We start from the raw sequence: 24,203 nt of genomic DNA on the forward strand, positions 1-24,203 counted from the left end.
ACTTGAAAAGGAAATGAATTTGAAGGGTCATGGTGAAAGAGCAAGAGGGAGTGGAACTAATTAGAGAGCTGTTTCAAAGAGCTGATGCAGGCACGATGGGCTGAATGGCCTGTGCTGTGTGATTCTTTGATTCGATATACCCAATTGCCTTTTTGAAAGGAAATGATGCAGTAAATTATCTCATTCTTTCGAAAGCTCGTACCTAGCTAGTTTCAAGTTGATAAAAGGTGGTGACACTTGGTCCAGTTTTGGTCAGGTTCCTGATCCAGTTCACACAATGTTTGATTCAATGTGCTGCCTTTGTCAATGGGTGAGATGGGTTGCACCACTTAAATGCTGTTCCATTTTTATCCTTTGCAGATTTTGGTGGCACTTCGGTAGGCTCTGTGTTTGGTCCGAGCTCAAACACCAGCAGCGTGTTTGGTCAGGTAAGATCCTGTAAGCATTAAAACAAAAAGCACTGCCACGTTGAATCCTATTTGAATTTTACCACTAAGACCACTTCTTCCCAAATAGACTCTCAGCATTGTGCAGTCGCTGAGTGAGAAATAGCACGACATAGCAGCGATACTCGAGCTGTTGTGAAGAGAGTGGTTAATTATTTAGTCGTCACAATCGCAGCCAAGTTTCACCTATTATAGGATCTTATAGAACAGCAGGCGGTCATTCAGCCCATCATGTCAGTGTCAGCTCTTTGAAAGAGCTTTTCCAGTTAGTTCCACTTCCCCCACTGCCCTCAACCCCCTCTGTCCCCATCGCCCTGCAGATTTTTTTCTTTTCAAGTATTTATCAGATTCCCTTTTTGAAACTTACTGTTGAATCTGCTTCCATTAATCTTTCAGGCTGTGCATTACATGTAACAAAAATTCTCATTTCCCCTCTATTTTGCCAATTATCTTATATCTGTCTCCTTTACACCGTTCTCTCTGATTTCCCCTTCACTGTGCACAGTCTCTTTAAGATTGCTGCAGGGCCAAGCATGAATGTATCTTAAAGGGAGCACTGCTTGTCCACAGCCTGTTTGACCCCTTTGTGGCAGATTCCCAATTGCTGTGCACCCGCACAGCTCAGAGGTAGCATTGTTCCTCTGGTTACCAACCCTCTTGCCGCAGGCAACAGTTTCTCCCATTTACTCCTATTAGAACCCTTCATCATTTTGAGCACCTCTATTAAATCTACTCTAAGTAGAACAACCCCAGCTCCTTTAGTCTCTCCACATAGCTGAAACCACACATACCTGGTAACAAGCATAGAATTGCATAGAATTTGACAGCACAGAATTCAGCCCCACCTGGTCTGTGCTAGTGTTTATGTTCCACCTCCTCCCACCCTGCTGTGTCCAGCCCTATCATCATATCCTTCTCCCTCATGTGCTTATCTAGCTTCCCCTTAATTACATCTGTGCTATTTGCCTCAACTGCTTGTGGTAGGGTATTCCTAACTACTTTCCTGAATTCCTTATTGGATTTCTTGGTGGCTATCTTGTATTTAGTGTTGATCTCCCCACAAGTAGCAAATTCATTTCTACGTCTATCCTATCAAACCCTGTCATCACTTTAAATTGTGGCTGAAACCCCTTGTTTCAGTGTGAGGTCACTGAAGTGTCTTCACCCTTCCAATGTTCTAATACACTGCACTGCCCATCGGGGAGAATGTTCATTGTTCCACATGTTGGGCTAGTTTTTAATCTGGTTAAAAGAACAAACTATGCTACATTTCTAACTTTTGCCAGTTCTGATGAAAGGTCACAGACCTGAAAAGTTAACTGTTTCTCTCTCCAGAGATGCTGCCTGACCTACTGAGTATTTCCAGCACTTTTTGTTTTTATTTCAGATTTCCAGCATCTGCAGTATTATGCTTTGATTATAACTAGATGTATCACCTGGTTTCGTTATCAGGGCATGATAGTCTACAGAGAAAGACAGCTAGTGGGGTGACCCACACCCCTGGAGTCCACCCATCTTTACCCACCGCATTCCTGGGCAACAGGAGCCTTTTCCTCTTGGCCAGATTTTCCATAATTCCCTCCCCCTCCACTACTCTGCTGTAAACATTTACACCTACTGTAGTCCATCTTTTCTTTCTCTAATGGTCCCATCACCATCATCCCTTTTGTCAGTATCACACCTACCATCACCCTATCGCAGGCCTTCCCTGTTGTTCCTCTGCCCACTTCCGCCCCCACCCACTGATTTCCTGCCTCTAATCTCTAACTTCTTCCAGTTCTGATGAAAGGCCATCAACTGAAAATGTCCTTCCGCATCCCCTCCCCCGTCATCCCCCACGCTCCCCCGTCCCATCCTTTCCCCATCTGCACCTGTTCCCCCTTCCTCCCTCCCTCCACAGATGTTGCCTGACCCGCTGAGTACTTTTCCAGCATTTTCTGTTTATATTTTAAGGCCTTCATACCATCTGTTTGAATTGTAATAATACTCTGATCCCATAGGTGAGGACAGCTGATAAACAAATACTGCTGCTGCCAATCCCCCTGTGATTTTCCTGATTGATGTATTTCCTTGTATTGAGAGGAAAGAGTTGAGCGGTCGAGCAGGAGTCTAATGTTTTCAACTGTTCTCGATAACTGCCTGAACACACGTACTCAGGCTAGTTCCTGTTGCCCAGATGTGACTAGTGATATCCCCCAGTGATCAGTATTGGGGCCTCGACTTTTCACTCTATTTATAAATTACTTGCGTTAAAGAATAGAGAGCCATCTATCCAAGTTTGCTGACGACACCAGGTTAGGGGGCACAGTAATTCTTGTAATTGGGTGCAAAAACTTGTAAAGGGACATTGATAGATTAATTGAATGGACAAAACTCTGGCAGATGGAGCTCAATGTGGGGAAATGCAAGGTCATTCGTTTTGGGCCTAAGTTAGATCAGAGTATTTTCTAAATGGTGAGTGGCGAGGAACTGTGGAAGAGCAGAGAGACTTAAGATCCATGTACAGAAATCATTAAAAGTTAGTGGGCAGGTACAAAAAACAATTAATAAGATGAAAGGGGTCTGTATACAAAGGGGTGGAAGTTATGTTTCTAGTTTTATAAAGTTCTGGTTAGACCCCATGTAGAATGCTGCATTCAGTTCTGGGCACTGCAGCTTAGAAAGGATATATGGGCCTGTGAGTGGGTGCAGCATAGATTCACCAGGCCAGGGGCTTTAAGCGTTTCAGGCCGTGGTTAGGTTGGCTATTTCGTCTGATTTTTAGCTGGTCTGTCCACTGACCAGAACTGGATACCTTTATGTCCTGTATACTAGGGTTAGGATGGGAAAAGAGGCATGCATCGAAAGTAATTTCACAAAATACAAGAGTCTAAAAAACCAGGAATACACTGCAATTCAGTTTGCTGTTCTCATCAACGTTTTTCACTTGAAATTATACTCTCAAACACAGGTGGTTCTGATGCATTTCTCAGTTGCGGACTTATGGACGGGAGGCCTGTGATGACCTCATTTCCGTGCGCAGTGATATCTTTTCCCCCGCGCCACAGCGCTGCTGATCTGCTGGGTCTGGTATTCTTGGCCTTAGGCAGTGGTGGGTAAATGGAGTTACGTACAGAGCAGTTATGATCTAGCTCAATGGCAGAACAGGCTCGAGGGGCTAAATGGTCTGCTCCTGTTTCTGTGTCCTTTACTCATAACTCCAAACTTATGTTAACTGAAGTGTGTTTGAAACTGTACCCTCATGCAGCGTGGCGCGTAATCAGCTCAGAAATAATTTGTTCAGCTTTATGCTTTGTGCCAAACACTTGAAGTGTACTTGTTTCAGGTTATGCCCACGTTCAGTGATGTGCAAGTTCACCCTCAGATGCTGTGCTGGTGATACTGACAGCATGTGCAGGGGAGGGTTCTCTATAGAAGGATGGGTGTTGGCTGACAGTCTCTTTACAGTCCTCTGTAAACTTCAGCTCATCCAAATATTTGCTCCCCATATCCTATCTCGCGCCAAGTCGCACTTGCTCATCAATCCTGAGCACACTGCCTAACCTTGATTTTTAAATTCTTATCTTTATTTTCAAATCCCTCAATGGCTTTGTTGTCCCTCTCTTTGTAACCTCCACAACTGTCCAAGATCTCGGAAGTCATGCAATCTTGGCCTTTTGTGCATCTCTGATTTTCTTTGACTTACCATTGGCAGCCATGCCTTCAGCTGTCTGGGTCTAAGCTCAGGCATTCCCTCCCTCAACCTCTCCTTTAAATGGCTCCTTAAAACTTACGTCTTTGACAAAACTTTTGGTCATTTGTCCTAATATCTCCTTACATGTCTCAGTGTCAAATTTTGTCTGATTACACTTCTGTGAAGTGCCTTCGGATGTAATACTATGTTAAAAGGTGCTATATAAATACAAATATTGCTGGGCACACTACAATAGTTTGGTTAGAAAGTGAAAGTAGGACATTGCTAACTTTTTGCTATACCTTGTCTCTGCAGCCTGGTAGCACGGCAACAGTTTTCGGTTCTGCTAACACTGGATTCTTTAGCGGACTGGGAAGAAAGCCGAGCGTGGACGCAGGCTCTAAGAATCCATTTGGACAGATAAACTTTGGATCAGCTGACTCTTCTAGTGAGTTCAAATGGTATCTATTTTTGGGGGGGTCTTTTGGACATGAGTGGTATTCCCAGCCTGTATATTGCTCAGGTAAGGGAACAGCGCACAAAAATTGACTGATTTGTGTTAACAAGCAGCATAATTCTTTGGTCCACTTCCTCAAAACATCATCGCTTAATAAGACCATGAGCAGAGACAGGGTTCCCTCTCGCACATTGGGTGGGAGTGGGACGGTTTCAAATATTGTATCTGAACCCAGTTGATAGCCTGATTACTGAAAAGCAATACATTGTTGGATTGGGATTTCCTGTTCCAGGTGCAGGGTGGATTCTAATGGGAAAATCCCCAGAAATGTCAGCTTTGGCTCAGTGGGTGGCACTCTTGCCTTTGAGTCAGAAGATTGTAGGTTCAAGATCAGCTCCAGAGACTCGAGCACAAAATCTAGGTCGACCCTCCCAGTGCCAGTCTTTCAGATGAGATGTTAAATTGAGGCCCGGTCTTTCCTCTCAAGAAGATGTAAAATATCCTGCGGCACTATTTCAAAGAAGAGCAGGGGAGTTCTCCCCAGTGTCCTGGCCAATATTTATCCCTCAACCAATATCACTAAATTGTGTTATCTGTGCATTGCTGTTCGTGGGCCCTTTCTGTGTGCCAATGGTTGTACTTCAGGACGTCCTGAAGGCATGAAAGGTGCTGCATAAGTGCTCGTCTGTCTTTACAGTGATGGAGCTTGTAACACGAAATGGGAGAAAATTGTCCCATGGCATTCTTTAACTCAGCTTGATCTTGTCTCATGTCCTGTATGTTCTGAAGTATCCCTAGTGTGTTGGCTTAGAACATGGCTGTTCTTTGGTGGACGTTGTGTGTGTTTCTCTCTTGGACCCATTTGTTTTTGGGTGATTGAGGGATCACTCATTGATCTGTTTCACTTGGAGCAATAATGATGACTGAGCTGCCCTAGTGTCACCCAGCAAGAATTGGCATAAATACCCCCTTTTAAGGTAACCACTAATACAATAAACATATAGTCCAATCAAACTAAGCAAAATGCCAAAATGAAGAGCAAAACTGAAAGGACCCTTCCCAACTCTTCCCTTGCCTGGATGGGTGCAGCTGCAACAACACTCAAGAAGCTTGACACTATCCAGGACAAAGCGGTCTGCTTGATTGGCACCCCGTCCACAAACATTCACTCCCTCCACCACCGACGCACAGTGGCAGCAGTGTGTACCATCTACAAGATGCACTGCAGCAACACACCAAGGCTCCTTAGATAGCACCTTCCACCCACAAGGACAAGGGCAGCAGATGCATGGGAACATCACCACCTGCAAGTTCCCCTCCAAGCCACACACCATCCTGACATGCAGCTAATATTGCCGTTGCTTCACTGTCGCTGGGTCAAAATCCTGGAACTCCCTTCCTAACAGCACTGTGGGTGTACCTACCCCACATGGACTGCAGCAGTTCAGGAAGGCAGCTCACCACCACCTTCTCAATGGCAATTAGGGATGGGCATTAAATGCTGGCCTGGCCAGCAACGCCCACATCCCATGAAACGAATATAAAAAAAACTAATTCCTAATGGTATTAACCATGTCTATAAGATACTGTGTTCCCCGTGGTACTGACTGGTTGCAGCAGGTTCCAGCAACACTGCATGCTTCCTCCCCAAGGTTATCCGCCCGAAGTTGATGATCTTTGACCAACCTATTAGAGGATGGGTGCTCTTGTAAGTTACCCCTCAAAATACACAGCATTACAGGTAACTATTCAGATATATTCTTTTGGGCCTCCTTATCTCGAGAGACAATGGATACGCGCCTGGAGGTGGTCAGTGGTTTGTGAAGCAGCGCCTGGAGTGGCTATAAAGGCCAATTCTGGAGTGACAGGCTCTTCCACAGGTGCTGCAGAGAAATTTGTTTGTTGGGGCTGTTGCACAGTTGGCTCTCCCCTTGCGCCTCTGTCTTTTTTCCTGCCAACTACTAAGTCTCTTCGACTCGCCACAATTTAGCCCTGTCTTTATGGCTGCCCGCCAGCTCTGGCGAATGCTGGCAACTGACTCCCACGACTTGTGATCAATGTCACACGATTTCATGTCGCGTTTGCAGACGTCTTTATAACGGAGACATGGACGGCCGGTGGGTCTGATACCAGTGGCGAGCTCGCTGTACAATGTGTCTTTGGGGATCCTGCCATCTTCCATGCGGCTCACATGGCCAAGCCATCTCAAGCGCCGCTGACTCAGTAGTGTGTATAAGCTGGGGGTGTTGGCCGCTTCAAGGACTTCTGTGTTGGAGATATAGTCCTGCCACCTGATGCCAAGTATTCTCCGAAGGCAGCGAAGATGGAATGAATTGAGACGTCGCTCTTGGCTGGCATACGTTGTCCAGGCCTCGCTGCCGTAGAGCAAGGTACTGAGGACACAGGCCTGATACACTCGGACTTTTGTGTTCCGTGTCAGTGCGCCATTTTCCCACACTCTCTTGGCCAGTCTGGACATAGCAGTGGAAGCCTTACCCATGCGCTTGTTGATTTCTGCATCTAGAGACAGGTTACTGGTGATAGTTGAGCCTAGGTAGGTGAACTCTTGAACCACTTCCAGAGCGTGGTCGCCAATATTGATGGATGGAGCATTTCTGACATCCTGCCCCATGATGTTCGTTTTCTTGAGGCTGATGGTTAGGCCAAATTCATTGCAGGCAGACGCAAACCTGTCGATGAGACTCTGCAGGCATTCTTCAGTGTGAGATGTTAAAGCAGCATCGTCAGCAAAGAGGAGTTCTCTGATGAGGACTTTCCGTACTTTGGACTTCGCTCTTAGACGGGCAAGGTTGAACAACCTGCCCCCTGATCTTGTGTGGAGGAAAATTCCTTCTTCAGAGGATTTGAACGCATGTGAAAGCAGCAGGGAGAAGAAAATCCCAAAAAGTGTGGGTGCGAGAACACAGCCCTGTTTCACACCACTCAGGATAGGAAAGGGCTCTGATGAGGAGCCACCATGTTGAATTGTGCCTTTCATATTGTCATGGAATGAGGTGATGATACTTAGTAGCTTTGGTGGACATCCGATCTTTTCTAGTAGTCTGACGAGACCACGTCTGCTGACGAGGTCAAAGGCTTTGGTGAGATCAATGAAAGCAATGTAGAGGGGCATCTGTTGTTCACGGCATTTCTCCTGTATCTGACGAAGGGAGAACAGCATGTCAATAGTCGATCTCTCTGCACGAAAGCCACACTGTGCCTCAGGGTAGACGCGCTCGGCCAGCTTCTGGAGCCTGTTCAGAGCGACTCGAGCAAAGACTTTCCCCACTATGCTGAGCAGGGAGATTCCACGGTAGTTGTTGCAGTCACCGCGGTCACCTTTGTTTTTATAGAGGGTGATGATGTTGGCATCGCGCATGTCCTGGGGTACTGCTCCCTCGTCCCATAAGCTTATGATAACTATTGGGTGGCGCAGTGGTTAGCACCGCAGCCTCACAGCTCCAGCGACCCAGGTTCGATTCTGGGTACTGCTTGTGTGGAGTTTGCAAGTTCTCCCTGTGACCGCGTGGGTTTCCGCTGGGTGCTCCCACAGCCAAAGACGTGCAGGTTGATAGGTAAATTGGCCCTAGTGTAGGTAGGAGAATTGTGGGGATGTGGTAGGGAATATGGGATTAATGTAGGATTAGTATAAATGGGTGGTTGATGGACGGCACAGACGCGATGGGGCTGAAAGTGCTGTATGTCTCTATGACTATTATTCACAATAATTAACACCTAACTGTCATAAAATTGTCAGCTCGCTCCTGTGTCCCTGTGAAGTTGAAAGACAAAGTAATCCACCAGATGCCATTCTGTCTACATACCAACTGGCACCTACAAACCTCTCCGGGTCTTCACAAGAATTTGGAGCAAGAGTAGGCCACTCGGCCCCTCGAGCCTGCTCCACCATTCGATAAGCTCATGGCTGATCTGATTGTAGCCTCAGCTCCACTTTCCTGTCTGCCACCCCCCATAACCCTTGATTCCCTTGACTCCCTTATCAGTCAAAAATCTAACTTAGCCTTGAATATGTTCAATGACTCAAGCCTCCACTGCTCTTTGGGGAAGAGAATTCCGCAGACTAACAACCCTCAGAGGAAACAATTTCTCCTCATCTCAGTCTTAAATGGGAGGCCCCTAATTTTTAAACTCTATTTCCAAGTTCTAGACCACCCCCCCCACCCAACAAGGAGAAACTTTCTCTCCGCATCCACTCTGTCAAGTCCTTTCAGGATCTTTTATGTTTCGATGAGAGGTGATTTTTTTCCTTAACTCCAATGGATTTAGGCCCAACCTGCTCAACCTTTCTTCATAAGATAACCCCTTCATCCCAGGAGTCAGTCAGGTGAACCTTTTCTGAACTTCTAATGCAATGATATCCTTTCTTAAGTCCGGAGACCAAAACTGTACACAGTACTCCAGATGCAGTCTAACTCAAGCCCTGTACAGCTGCAGCAACGCTTCCCTACTTTTATACTCTATTCCCCTTGCAATAAATGCCAACATTCCATTTGCCTTCCTAATCACTCGCTGTACCTGCATACTAACTTCTTGTGATTTATATACCAGGATTCCCAGATCCCTCTGTACCATAGAGTTCTGCATTCTCTCTCCATTCAAATAATATACTGCTTTTCTATTCTTCCTGCCAAAATGAACAAGTTTACATTGACCCACATTATATTCCATTTGCCCAATTTTTTTGCCCACATGCTTAACCTATTTAAATCCCTTTGTAGATTCTTTGTCCTCTTGACAGCTTACTTTCCTACCTATCTTTGTGGCATCAACAAATTTAGCTACCATACATTCGGTCCCTTCATCCAAGTCATTGATTTAAATTGTTACGGAACCTGTCCATATCAAAGGGATAATCAAAAGGGTACAGTAGCATAGTTACGGTACTGGGCTAGTAATTCAGAGGTGTGGATTAATGATCCAGAGACATGAGTTCAAATCCCACCATGGCAGCTGGGGAATTTAAATGAAAATAAAATTATAAAATCTGGAATAAAAAGCTAGTATCAGTAATGGTGACCATGAAACTACCGGATTGTCGTAAAAACCCATCTGGTTCACTGATGCTCTTTAGCGAAAGAAATCTAACATCCTTTCCCGGTCTCCCAGTCTGCCCGATATGTGACTCAGAATTTCTCTCTGAAATGGCCAGCAAGCCACTCAGTTATATTCACCACCTGCTCAAAGACAATTAGGAATGGGCAATAAATGCTGGCCTTACCAGTGACACCCACATGCCATGAATAAATAAATAAAAATACTGCCACTTCAGTTAATTCTAATTTCAAAGTTACTGGACACAATTAAATTAATACAAAGGGAAATTGATAGTAATCCCATTTGATTTGCTAACAGCCCTTTGTAAAGGGTGACTGCAGAGTGGGGTACGGTTAAGTCGCAGGACCTTCTCATGGCTCTGCTCTTGGCCAACACAGTGCTTTATAAATCCAGGATGAGCAGTGCCCATGATTATGCGCACTTGCTTTGACTACCTGCCTCTTTTCTGTATTGGTCCCTGCCCGGATGGTCTTGGGGAGGGATCATTGGTGCCGCTGCTTATTTTTCTTTATTCTTTCATGGGATGTGGGTGTCACTAACATGACCAGCATTTGTTGCCCATCTCTAATTGCCCTTGACAACTGAGTGGCTTGCTAGGCCATTTCAGTGCAGGCTGTTTGGAAATGTGCCCAGTTAGACACTTATTAGTTCCTGGTCAGAATCTTTCTAGAGTCCTTCACAAGGTAATGATTCCATAAGTTTGAAACAGCATGAAAAACTGCTGTTGCCATTCATACTGTTCCATGACTCGCCAAATCCTGATTGCATTTCAGGACTCTATCAGTTAGTGATCTGCAGGACCATGCTTTTGATCAGCTGTATTTCATTTGGCATTCCAACAGGACAATGATTAGGATACATCAGAGATTTTTAAAAATCTAAGGTCACTTCCCAGTTTGGCTTGGGTGAGGAAATTGTCCCATTGTTTTTTTTCTGCCACAATACAGTCAGGGTTGGAACATTGTTTCCCACTGTGTAGACACTGTAATCTCTTTTTTTGATTGCATTGGTTGAGCGAGTAATATGAAATAAGATCTGGAGTAGGCTGGTTGGTGCATCGAGCCTGCTCTGCCATTCAACCCCAGACAGTAGGAGAACACCTGCTCTCTGTATGGTCCTGTGTAATCTTTAATGTCCAAATGAATCACTGGAATAGGCAGGAGGGCCTCTGCTTCATGTTTTATCTATAAGAACCATCATACCTCTGAGCAGGCACCACTGAATAAAAAATACAAATAAAGGATTGAATTTTAAAAAAACTCAAGTACTGGACTGGATGTCAGCCTAGATTATGTGCTGAAGTCCTCAGAGGTAAGAGAGCAACAAGTTTTTTTTTTAAACTTGTTCTCTGGATGTGAGTGCTGACGCAGGAAATTTTTTAAATTCATTCCTGGGATCTGGGCATTGCTGGCTAGGCCAGCATTAATTGCCCATCCATAATTGCCCTCGAGAAGGTGATGGTGAGCTGCTGCAGTCCTTGGGTACACCCACAGTGCTATTAGGAAGGGAGTTCCAGGATTTTGACCCAACGACAGTGAAGGGACGGTGATATCGTTCCAAGTCAGGATGGCATGTGGTTTGGAGGGAAATTTGCAGGTGGTGGTGTTCCCATGCATCTGCTGCCCTTGTCCTTCTAGGTGGTAGAGCTCGTGGGTTTGGAAAGTGCTGTCGAAGGAGCCTTGGCTGTCCTTGGTTGTCCTGAGAAAGTGGCGATTGGCCTTCTCCTTGAGCTGCTGCAGGCCGTGTACTCTCATTGTTAGGCAGAGGGTTTTCAGGATTTTGATCGTAGTGAGGATGAAGGAATGCCTGTATGTGTCCCCAAGTCAGGGATGGTGTGTAAATTGCAGGTGATGGCGTTCTCAAAATCTTGCTGCTGTTGTCCTCCTTTGGTGGTCGAGGTCACAGGACTGAGATGAGCTGAGCCAGGTTGATGCTTTTTGAATTTGCAGTGAGTTTAGAATTATACAGCACAGAAGGAAGCCATTTGGCCCATGTGCCCATGCCAACTCCCTGAAAGAGTTGCCAATCAGTCCCACTTCCCTCTTTCCCCGTGTCCCCAAGAACGTCTTTCTTGAAGCTTCCTGAACTCTTTCCTGTACTGAACTAAAAATGAAACCCAGTTGAACTAAATATCTTCCAACTGCTGTTGTTGGAACTTCATCTATTAAATCATGGAACAAGTTTTCAGGAAGAGTGATTGAGACCAACGCACTGCACTCATTTAAGAAGCAGCTGCTTGCTGTAAGGGTAGGACTGGAAGCAGGTGATTAAATGCTCCTTCCTGATTAGATCCAGTGCATTTTAACCAGGTTATTGAAATGTTAGTTATTGGGTCTAACGGCTTGATGCTGTGCTCACAGTAGGGAAGCCTTGCCCATCAGGAACAGAACTCAGACACATGCTATGTACCTCTTTTCTCGATTTTAAATTCATTAGCCTGAACATAGTGCTAGGTGGGCACCTGATGTGATTATAATTGGACTTACTTGTGATCAGGCATTGTCGAAACGCAGGTGGAAAGGGAGTGGTAGGGTAGCTCCTTTGGAATGCTAAGGAAGAGAGAAAGAAAAACTGATTTTTGTCTTGGTGTGATTGTGGGGGGTGGAGGTGGACACAGTTTGTTTATAGTTCACAGCTGTATTGCTCTGTAGCCTTACTTAGTATACTGAGCAGCTTCAGCTTAAGGTGCTTTGAGAAGCTCTGGCGTCTCAAACTGCTGCCGAAGCCCCTTCGATCAGCTAGCTATGCAGTAGTCGAGTCAACTAGTCCAGAACCAGGCTGTCATTCTCCTGCAGAAGAGTGCAAAATAAAGAAGCAAATCTAGGTGTTTTTTTTTAAAGGCAGTCATTTGTGCACAACTTGTGTCAGGTTAAAGTTCACATCAGTGTTTAATTGCGTGTAGCAGTGTGGGTTGTAGGGGTGCTCTGAAAATGGATGCCCTGTGAGGTTCGAGAATTTTACAGCACAGAAACGGGCCATTCGTTCAAAGAGGTCGATGGCGGTGTGTTTGTGCTCCACACGAGCCTCCTCCAACCCTCTCTTAGTCTAACCCTATCAACATAACCCTGCATTCCTTTCTCTCTCACATGTTTATCCAGCTTCCCCTTAAATGGGTCACAGAAGGCTGTTGGGCATGCTGTTATTTAACGTATGGGTCTTGTGAGAATTTCTAAAACGAATGCAGTGCCTTGAGGATAATAGTTGAGTAGCAGTCTGCCTGAGTCAGCATTGTAATCCATCAGCGTACAGAGAACAACTCCTTGCATTTGTGTGGAATGTTAACTGTCGCTCAGTAAGCCTTGAGCGGAGAGAGAAAAAGCCCTTGCATCTTGCACCAGTGAGGGGAATACCTTGGATTTGTCAGTAAGGCGCTGTTAGGTGATGGATAGACTAATCTAAGTGAGCACAGTCGGATTATTTCCCATCAGTGGTGAATGTAGGTGATTGGCAAAGTGACCTTTATTTAAAAGCCTTGATTCAGTATTTCCTTCACATATCCTAATAAGCAGGAACTGTAGTGCAATCCTGTAAAGTTTGACATTGAGTTAAAAGAGAAAGAACTTTAATTTATAAAATGCCTTTCACATCCTCAGGATGTCAGAAGCGCTCTGCAGCTACTTTCTGACAGGTAGTCACCGTTGTTTTGTTGGTTAACATGGGGAGGCAGTTTGTGCGCAGCAAGCTCCCATAAATAGCAATCTTGCATTACAACAGTGACTAAGCTTAAGAAGCATTTCATTAGTAAAAAGGCACTTGAATATGTTCTGAAGTCATGAAAGGCACTACATAAATGCAAGTTCTTTCTTTCCAGTAACCAGATAATCTCTCTTGATTTTTATCACTCCACCATTGGTGGCCGTGTCTTCAGGTGCCTAGGCCCTAAGTTCTGGAATTCTCTTCCTAAACCTCTCCACGTCTCTTTCCTCCTTTAAGATGCTCCTTAAAACCAGCCTCTCCTGTCCACCTGTCCTTGTGTGGCTCAGTGCCAGATTTTGTCTGATTATGCACCTGTGAAGTGCCTTGGGATGTTTTTAACTACGTTAACGGTGCTACATAAATGCAAATTGTTGTTGTAGTGCTGATTGAAGGGTAAATATTGGCCAAGACACCAGACCTCCCCTGCTGCTCTTCGAATAGTTCTACGGAATCTTTTCCGTCCACCTGAGTAGGCAGATGGGGTTTTGAAAGGTTTTTCGGAAAGTTTGTGCGGCAGTTTCTCTCTGCACTGAAATGTTAGCTTGGATTATGTGTTCAAGCAGTTGGAGTGAGATTTTTGTTGCAAATTGAAGAGTGCTGCCAATTAACCAAGCTAGTTTGAATCCGATTTCTATTTATTCTTTCACGGGATGTAGGCATCGCTGGCAAGGCCAGCATTTGTTGTCCATCCCTAATTGCTCTTGAGCTGCTGCAGTCCTTGGTGCATAGGTACAACCACAATGCTGTTTGGAAGGGAGTTCCACTGTTTTGATCCAGTGACAGTGAAGGAATGGCGATATAGCTCCAAGTCAGGACAGTGTGTGACTTGGAGGGGAACTTGCAGGTGGTGGCAGTGACCCACCATAAGGAAACAGGCAAAAGTTTGACCGTTATCATTTCAGTGGATGGGAGGGAGTAGAGCATGGCTACCCGACCCGAACCTGACCAGGTCCGACGACATGTCGGGGTTGGGTCGGACACAGTGACAGCCAGGACGTCAAGGCGGAAAACGTGCATCCAGACTGCGCACTAGTCTGCAGTGAGCAATTCCATCCAAGGTAGAGCACGACACCTTTAATATAATCAACTTCATACTGGTGGTCGGGCGCAAGAAAAAATCAAGGACTGGGGCCGGGTCCGGTTCAGGGCAGGTTTGAATTGCAGACCCGAGCAGGCCTTTAGGAGGGAGGACCAGGTGTCAACGCACAGAGCAAGGCAGGTGAATGTGGTGAAGAAAATGTCTTGAGATCCACTTGGGAGAAGTGTAGAAAGTTGGGCCTCAAACACTTCCACCATTATTTTGAGAAGTCCTGGGTACTTTTATTACCTGATTCTGCAGCTGATGGAACCTGCACAGACACTTTTGAGGCATCAGTGTGACTCCGTGGGTAATACTCCCACCTCTGAATCAGAAGGTTGCGGGTTCAAGTCCCACTCAGTGAGACTTGAGCACGTTATCCAGGATGACATTTTACTGCAGTGCTCGGGGAGGGTGGCACTGTCAGAGGTGCCGTCTTTTGGATGAGATGTTAAACCGAGACCCTCTCAGGTGAATGTAAAAGATCCCACAGCACTATTTTGCAGAAGAGCAGTGGAGGTTTCCCAGTGTCCCAGCTAATATTTATGTCTCAATCAAAATCATTTAAGAGATTATTTGGTCATTATCACATTGCTGTTTGTGGGAGCTTGCTGTGCACTAATTGGCTACCATGTTTCCTACATGACAACAGTTCAAAATACTTCAAAACTGCTTAATTGGTTGTAAAACACTTTGTAACATGCTGAGGTCATGAATATAAGACAGCCTGTAATAAATCCAATAGGGAATTCAAGAGAAACTTCTTTGCCCAGAGAGTGGTGCGAGTATGGAACTTGTTACTACAAAGAATAGTAGAGGCAAATAACAAATGTATTTAGTGGAAAGCTGGATTGTAGAAGGCTTATGAGTGGTGTACACTGGGATCAGGGCTGAGTCCACTTCACTAAGTATAATTTTTGCTTTGTATGATTTGTACTTGAGCATTGGGAACATTATCGAAATTTACTGGCAATACAAATGAGAGCTTTGGCAAAGTGTGAAAGGTATAAACGGGCTAGTGAAATGGGCAGATGTGAGCAAAAACAACAGGCATTTATATAGCGCCTTTAATGCAGTAAAACATCCAGTGGGGTTTCACAGGTCAGTTATTAACCAGAAATTGAAACCAAGCCATCTGAGATATCATGCCAGGTGACCGTAAGCTTGGTCAATGAGGTAGGTTTTAAGGAGTGTCTTAAAAGAGGTACTAGAAGATTTAGAGGGGGATTCAGAGCTTCGGCCAGTGGCGGATGCACAAGAGGACAGAATTGGAGAAGCGCAGAGATCTCTGAGGGTTGTGGGATTGGAGGAGATTCCAGAGAAGAGCGAGACCATGGAGGGTTTCCAAAACAAGGATGAGAATTTGTAAATTCAAGGAGTTGCTTGACTGGGGGCCAATGTAGGTCAGTGATCACAGGGTGAATGGGATTTGGTGTGAGTTAGGATACAGGCAAAACAAGGAATGGGTGGATTGGCAAGTTTCGAAGGACTTTTCTTTCTGCCTTTATCTGTGGACATTTTACAACTTTGTCAAATTCAATGCCAAGTTGAAAATGCCAGTATGAAGGATGGATCTCATAAACGTTTTTTTGTCCCAAGTATACACTTCGTATGCATGAACTTCTTAAACAGAATTTCACTTTGCCAGCAGGAAAGCAAAATGAAAATCTCTGACCGACATTGATTGTCCGCCACTCCCTTCGTCCTTCTGACCTAACGGCTGTGCTGCAATCGAGACTCATCATACAGCTTCATGCTCTCGCTCTTTCCCAGCACCTCAGCTGTGGGACTGCTCAGCTCTGCTGTCCTTCCTGCTGCAGCCTTCAGCCGTTTAAAACCTCATCTTAACATCTGACCAGTACTTCCTGGTCTACTGACTTTTTATTTTTAACCTCGGGGCCTTGACTCTTTACAACAGCAACAATTTGCATTTGTATAGCACCTTTAATGTAGTAAAATGTCACATGAGCAATTATCAAACATAGTTTAACACCAAGCCACAAAAGAGATATTGGGAAAAAGTGAGGTGGGTTTAAAGGGGCATTTTAAAAGAGGAGACAAAAGCAGAGAGGCTTTGGATAGCTTTTTCAAAGAGCCTGCATAGACACGATGGACCAAATGGCCTCCTTAGGTGCTGTATCATTCTGTGACATTCAGAACTCTTCTTTAAATTCTTATTGACTTCGCTTGGGATACTTTATCAAGTGTTGTAAGACCATGATTCTATATTGCTCAAAGGACCTTTGCTCAGCTTGTCATTTTGATCTGCTGTCCGTGTGCCTTAGTTAACATTCTTATCTCCAGTCCGAAGGTTGTTGGTTCACACCTCTCAACACTCTTTAACACTTCATTTAGGCTGCTGTTCTAGCATTGTTGGAGAAGCCATCTTTCAGATACAGCATGAAACCAAGGCACCTTTGTGTATTAGGGTGTGTATAAAGGATGCTATGGCACTACTCGAAGTAGTGCAGGGAGTTTACCCAGTGTCCTGAACGGCAATCCTCCCTCAGTCAACACCACAAATTAATAAGCTGCTGCTTGAGGGATCTTGCTGTGCAAAATTGCCTGCGTGTCAACAGTGGCTACAATCCAGAACCACTTCAAGATGTCCTGATGACAGAAGGCGCCATGTAAATGCAAGTTCCTTCTAATGAGCATCTCTGTATTAATCACAGAATCATTACTGTGCAGAAGGAGGCTATTCAGCCATCATGTCCGCATTGGCTCTCCGAAAGAGCAATTCCCTCAGTTCCATTCCACCGCCTTCTCTCCATAACCCTGCACATTCTTCCTTTTCATATACCTGTCTAATTTCCTTTTGAATGCTTCAGTTGAACCTGCCTCCACCACAATCTCAGGTCATACATTCCAGATCTTAACCACTCTCTGCGTGAAAAAGTTTTTCTTCATGTCACTTTTGCTCCTCTTAGCAAATACTTGAAATCTGTGCCTTCTCGTTCTCGATCCTTTCACGTGGGAACAGTATCTCTCTATCTACTTTGTCCAGACCCCTCATTACTTTGAATATCTCCATCAAATCGCCTCTCAGCCTTCTCTTGTACAAGGAAAATAGTCCTAACTTCTCCAATCTATCTTCATAATTGAAGTTCCTCGTCCCTGGAACCATTCTCTTGAATGTTTTCTGCACTCTCTCCAATGCCCTCATGTCTTTCCTCAAGTATGGCGCCCAGAATTGGACGCAATACTAGAGCTGAAACGAACTAGTGTCTTATACAAGTTCAACATAACTTCCTTGCTCTTGTGGTCCATGCCCCTATTAATAAAGCCTATGATACTGTTTGCTTTATTAACAGCTGTCTCAACCTGTCCTGCCACCTTCAATGACTTATGCACATATGCACCCAGGTCCCTCTGCTCCTGCACCCCCTCTAGAATGTTGCCCTTTGTTATATTGTCTCTCCATGTTCTTCCTGCCAAAATGAATCACTTCACATTTCTCTGCATTGAACTTCATCTGTCACCTGTCTGTGCATTCCACCAACTTGTCTCTGTCCTTTTGGAGTTCTACACTATCCTCCCCACAGTTCACAATGCCTCCAAGTTTCGTATCATCTGCAAAGTTTGAAATTATGCCCAGTACACCAAGGTCTAGGTCATTAATATATATCAGGAAAAGCCAGGGTCCCAACACTGACCCCTGGGGAAACTTCACTGCAAACCTTCCTCCAGCCTGAAAAACATCCATTAACCATTACCTTTTGTTTCCTGTCACTCAGCTAATTCGTATCCATGTTGCTACCGACTTTTTTATTCCATGAGCTATAAGTTTGCTCAAGTCTGTTGTGTGGCACTGTGTCAAATGCCTTTTGAAATTCCATGTACACCACATCAACAGCATGGCCCTCCTCAATCCTCTGTTACCCCCTCGAAAAACTCCAGCAAGTTGGTTAAACATGATTTTCCCCTAAGAAATCCATGCTGGCTTTCCTTAATTAACCCACATTTGACGATTAATTTTGTCCTGAATTTTTTTTTTTTGAAGTTTCCCCACTACCTAAATTAAACTGCACCCTTTTTTTGAACAAGGGTGGAACATTTGCAATTCTCCAGTCCTCTGGCACCACCCCCAGTCTAAGGAAGACTGGAAAATTATGGCCAGTGCCTCCACGATTTCCACTCTCACTTCCCTCAGTATCCTTGGATGCATCTCATCTGGTCCTGGTGCTTTATCCACTTTAAGTACAGACAGCTTATCTAATATGCCCTGTTTATCAATTAGTTTGTGAATTGTCGAACGTTTTGTTTTGGCATGTGATAGATATGTTATTTGTGGTTAGCTGACAGGCTAAATGCTTAAGAATGAATGTGCACATCTGTATTTATATAGCACCTTCTATGATCTCAGGACATCCCAAAGTGCTTTGCAGCCAATTGAGTACCTTTGAAGTGTAGTCACTGTTGTAATATAGGGAGATGCAGCAACTATTCAGCTCACAGCAAGTTCCCGCAAGCAACAGTGGACCAGATAAAGGGGGTGAATTTGGAAACACCGGGGACTCTGAACTGGCAGAACTGATTTTTGCCCCTGCCGCCATGCCATGTACCCTCGACTGAGTTCTACTGAAGTCAGTGGCACCAAATGTCAGGCGGGGCTCGTAACGGGTGAATGTTGCTAAACAGTGGGTCTCGCACGTAACTTTGCTGATTGGTATCTGTTCTTCACCAGGTGCACCCAACCTGTTCGGGAACAGCGGTGCCAAGACGTTTGGATTTGGCAGTGCAGCTTTCGGAGCAGATCAGAAATCATCAGGCGCATTCAGCGCTGGCTCCAGTGTTGCTGCCCAAGGATTCGGCAACTTTTCCACTCCCACAAAAGCCCCAGGTAATTTGATGGGTTTTTTGAGGGCTGAATGGGCAAGAAAGTGATGGTGAGCTCTGCTGGTGGATGGAACTGTAAAGAGAGAACCAGCAGAGGAGTGAGACGTATTCACTGTTTGAAGATTGGAGCAACCCTTTTGTTAAGTAACGTGTTTTCAGTTTTGCTTGGATTTCATAAGTGGTCTGAGTGAACCATAGATTGTGATTGAATTCAAACGCTGCTCAAAATGTTAAATGTATGAAATTATCTAAATAATGCTTCCATATGTTTCAATACATGATCCCAGACATTTTCCTGAGGTACTTGCACTTTCCTCTTGTCCCTTCTCCCTCTTGCCCGCTCATCCATTTGTGTAAGTTCTGTTCAAACCGTAATACAGAGCCTTATATTCTGTGCTGTGTTGCCTCCATCATTCGGTCTCACCCTCTTCTGCTTTCGTTCAGGTGGTTTTGGTGCTGCTCCCATGTTTGGCAGTCCTCCGGCCTTCGGTGCCACCCCAACCTTCGGAGGGTTGCCGGCGTTTGGTGGGGCACCAGCTTTTGGTGGATCCATAAGCCCTTCAGGAGGCAAGGTGTTTGGTGAAGGAACGGCAGCTGCCAGTGCTGGAGGGTTCGGGTAAGGCCTGGAGAAATGTTCGGGGGTAAGGGGATTGGGGGGGGGGGGTAGTCGGGGTGGTAATGAGGGGGTGAGGAAGATGCATTGGAACAATTGGATCTACATGTGTGTTTGTGAAGTGATTACATGCCATATATAAAACTATAGTTCATTCTGTTTGAGATTTTGTGAAGGTGAATGGAGGGTGGGGATACTTGTCCAGTTTCTTCTAGCTTATGCATTGTTAGCCAGAACACACCCTGGGTCTGAACCCATTTGTTTCTCCAGCTTCCCTGCCATCTCTCCTCATGCCATCTCCAAGCTCATCTTGCCTATGGGGCCCACCTCATGCTGCCTTGGACCCATTCACACTATACTGCTGCCAACCCAAATTCCATGCGAGCTGCAATTGTAAATGGTTCCCTCTCCTCGGGTACTGTTGCACTCCGTGTCAAAACCATCATCATTATTTCCCCTCTCAAAAATACCCAGCCCTTGACCCTCTTCCCGACTGCCCCATCTCCAAACTCCTTATGCTCTCCAATGTCCTTGAACAGGGCGGCGCAGTGGTTAGCACCGCAGCCTCACAGCTCCAGAAACCCGGGTTCAATTCTGGGTACTGTCTGTGTGGAGTTTGCAAGTTCTCCCTGTGTCTGCATGGGTTTCCTCCGGGTGCTCCGGTTTCATCCCACAGCCAAAGACTTGCAGGTTGATAGGTAAATTGGCCATTATAAATTGCCCCTAGTATAGGTAGGTGGTAGGGGAATATAGGAAAGGTGGGGATGTGGTAGGAATATGGGATTAGTGTAGGATTAGTCTAAATGGGTGGTTGATGGTCGGCACAGACTCGGGCCAAAGGGCCTGTTTCAGTGCTGTATCTCTAAATAAATAAAATAAATATTGTTGCCTCCCCGATGCGTGCCCATCTTTTCCTCTCCACAAGGGCATCCTGGTTACATTTGACAGGGCAGGAAAAGACGATGTGACCCATCAAGTGCACCCAATCCAGACACAATGCCACCTTTGTTAGCGCTCGTCTCCTTCCCCGCCTCTGGCCCCATTGTGAAATCTCCTGGGAGAAGAAAAAAAAACCCTTGGCTAATTTAGGAAAAACTCCATGAAATTCTTCTGACCATGTAGGAAATCCAGCAAGCTCCAGGAAACCACAGTAAGTCATGCATACTACCAACCCAACTTGGCTTCTGTAGCACAGGTTCCCCACTCTCGGGAGCTCATCCAGCTCCCTTCTCCAGGACAACCATTACTTATAATATATCTTGGGTACTCTGTTCCAGGGAAGGGAGACTCTGAACAGCAATAGTTCTTGTCATTTTTGTATTTTATGCTTCTATGCCCAGTTCTCCCAACCCTGGCTGACTCAATTTTAAATGTCAACCACAGTTTTTATTTGTCAGCATCTCCTAAGCTATAGACTAAACTGAAGGCAAACTCAATGTAATAGGATGTAAAATTGATATTACAAAGTGCAACAATGACCTTCAGCTTGCCTTATTACTTTTTGTTCCGATTATGAGGACAGGTTATATAGATTAGGTTTGAATATAGAAGATTACAGGATGATCTAATCGAGATGTTTAAGAAGATTAAAGTATTTGATGGGGTCGATAGAGTGAAACTATTTCCTCTAGTGGTAAATTAGGGTGGCACAGTGGCGCAGTGGTTAGCTCCAGCGACCCGGGTTCAATTCTGGGTATTGCCTGTGCGGAGTTTGCAAGTTCTCCCTGTGTCTGCGTGGGTTTCCTCCGGGTGCTCCGGTTTCCTCCCACATGCCAAAGACTTGCAGGTTGATAGGTAAATTGGCCATTATAAATTGCCCCTGGTATAGGTCGGTGGTAGGGAAATATAGGGATAGGTGGGGATGTGGTAGGAATATGGAATTAGTGTAGGATTAGTATAAATGGGTGGTTGATGGTCGGCACAGACTCGGTGGGCCGAAGGGCCTGTTTCAGTGCTGTATCTCTGAATAAAATAAAATAAATAAAATAAAAATAAATAAAGTAGAGAAAAGCGGGGTGGGGGGGAGGGGGCGATGGAGGGCATAACCTTAAAATTAGAACTCCGCTATTAGGGTGATGTCAGGAAACACTTCTTCAGAGTGATAGAAGTCTGGAAAACCCTCCCACAAAAAGCTCCAGCAGCTGGGAGTCAATTGAAAATTTCAAAACTGAGATTGATGGGCTTTATTGTTCAGCAAGGGTATTACCCTCCAGAACCAAGGAGGGTAAATGGAGTTTATGATATAGCCATGATCTAATTGAATGGCGGAGCAGGCTTGAGGGGCCGAGCGGCTTCTTACTGTTTATATGTAATTGCTTTGGTGATGAATTTGCATTCTGTGTAGACATTTGGATCATCCCTGAAAGAGTTCGCCCACATAAGTAACTTGGAAAGCAATTCCCTGGCTGTGAAGCACTTTGGGATGTGCTCTAGAAATACAACTTCTTTACACTGGTGCCTGTTTAATTCCGATTCAGGAAGGCCGACATCAATGAGCCAGCTCTTGGCATTTGTGTTAAATCTGTGTCCCTTGTCCTGGTGAGATGTATGGTCATTCTACCCCCAGGTTAAGGGAGCTGGATTTAGTATCATTAATGCAGAACTGGTTCATGGACACTGGTCTCCCTGGATTCATAACCAAACATTCAGCAATGTAAAATGCTTAAAATCTGTTCAATCCATAAAAAGCTGCCAGTTATTCCTGTGCATGGAATCAGAGAATGATGCCGCACAGAAGGAGGCCATTCATCCCATCTTGCTTGAGCCAGCTCTTTGTGGACAGAATCTTCCCTGTCCCACAGGGACGGGCCAGAGACGGAACCAGGAAGAATTTCTGAAAGGTGCGCCAGGTCGCCCTGCCTACGGGTAGTCTACCAGGGGGTGTGTCAGCATCTGCAGAGGCCACCCACCCGGCAGCAGTGGGTAGCCAATCTGCATAATTAAATGCCCATTTGTGGGTTGATTGGGGCTGCCGCTGGGAGCTGAGAGCCAAGTCAGGTAGGTGTCTGGGGGCCTGTGAGGCTTCCAACACTAACCCTCCACCCCCCTCCCCCCCCACTGGAGCTACAGCTACAGCGGGCCACAGCTACTGCCGCCAGTCATCCTGTGGAGGAGTTTCAATCAGCCACAGTCTTGCAGCTGTGGCCAGGCCTTTTTTTTTTGTGAAACAGATTCAAACCTGTTCAGAGGGTGCCTTAAGATGGAGGCGCCCTTGGCATTCCCTTCCAACAGTGGCAGCACGACCGCTGGTGGTGGGGCAGCCTCAGGAACCCACCCACTGTCCTTCAGTGGATGGCAGACCCAAAGGCAGCCTCTTAATTGGCCACCCCAGGAGGATCTTATAGGTAGCTTCCTGACGGTCAGAGTGGGGTCGGGACCCAGAAGTAATCCCGACTCATGGCCGTAGCTGAAGGACAGCAGATTCCGCCCTATAAAATCGATCCAATTAGCCACACTCCCCTGCCCTTTCCACATAGCCCTCCAAATTTTTCCTCCAAGTATTTATCCCCTCTGAGAGCTACTATTAAATCTGTTCCCACCACCCTTGCAGGCAGATCATGGTGACTCCCTGTGTTCTTTAAAAAAAAACACTAGAATTGAGAAAGAATGGTGCTTGTCAATTAGTAAATCAGCTCCTCTTTCAGCCTTTCCTTCATAGAAGTGTTTTTTTTCAGTGCAAGTTATTTGTCGCCATTATTGATCGAACTGACCCACATAGTTTCCTCTGTAGTATATCGGTTAACACTCTGTCAATTTAAATTCTGCACAAAGAGCCTCATCTGTGTGGTTGCCTACAGTTCCAGAGTTACTTAATTAGATCAGTTCATTAATAAAAACCCAGTAGTGGAAACATGCAACAGGTCCATCAGCACCATTGGGAAGGACAAGCAAGTTAGTGTGTCGGGGCAGGCCCTTCGTGGGAACTGATACAATGCAAGATAAACCATCATTGTTGCAGAGTCAGATGACGAATCAGTGGAATGACCCAGAACCTGAGCGTGATGCTTTCACTGCGGCTTTCTCTTGTTCATCACCGACCCCATCCCCATACCCCCACTTTGTTCTGATTCTTTTAAAATGCCTGCTCATCTTTCACTGTTTTTAACCCTAATGAAGGCCTATCTGCCTGTAATATTAACCATCTGTTTTGCCCATGGATGCTGACTAATGCTGAATGTGGTTTGTAGCATTTCCATGGCCCAATACATCAAACACATAAAAGGCTACGGGCCCTGACAACTTCCCGGCTGTAGTGTTGAACACCCGTGCTCCACATTATACTGCATCTGCCATGCATTAGCCCACTTACTCAACTTGTCCAAATC

General features: G+C 45.4%; 1 protein-coding gene across 1 annotated transcript in view; it reads left to right on the top strand.

The window, feature by feature from the left end:
* Positions 1-24,203, top strand: part of LOC137347455 (nuclear pore complex protein Nup214-like) — a 163,338-nt gene that overhangs the window by 128,183 nt on the left and 10,952 nt on the right. Inside the window, exons 11-14 of the mRNA XM_068011898.1 lie at positions 361-428; positions 4,435-4,567; positions 19,114-19,269; positions 19,710-19,881. Of these exons, the coding sequence (XP_067867999.1) occupies positions 361-428; positions 4,435-4,567; positions 19,114-19,269; positions 19,710-19,881 (529 nt within the window). The remainder of the gene's footprint in view (positions 1-360; positions 429-4,434; positions 4,568-19,113; positions 19,270-19,709; positions 19,882-24,203) is intronic.

The sequence above is a fragment of the Heterodontus francisci genome, chromosome 32 (assembly GCF_036365525.1).
Source record: "Heterodontus francisci isolate sHetFra1 chromosome 32, sHetFra1.hap1, whole genome shotgun sequence".
Classification (NCBI taxonomy): domain Eukaryota; kingdom Metazoa; phylum Chordata; class Chondrichthyes; order Heterodontiformes; family Heterodontidae; genus Heterodontus; species Heterodontus francisci.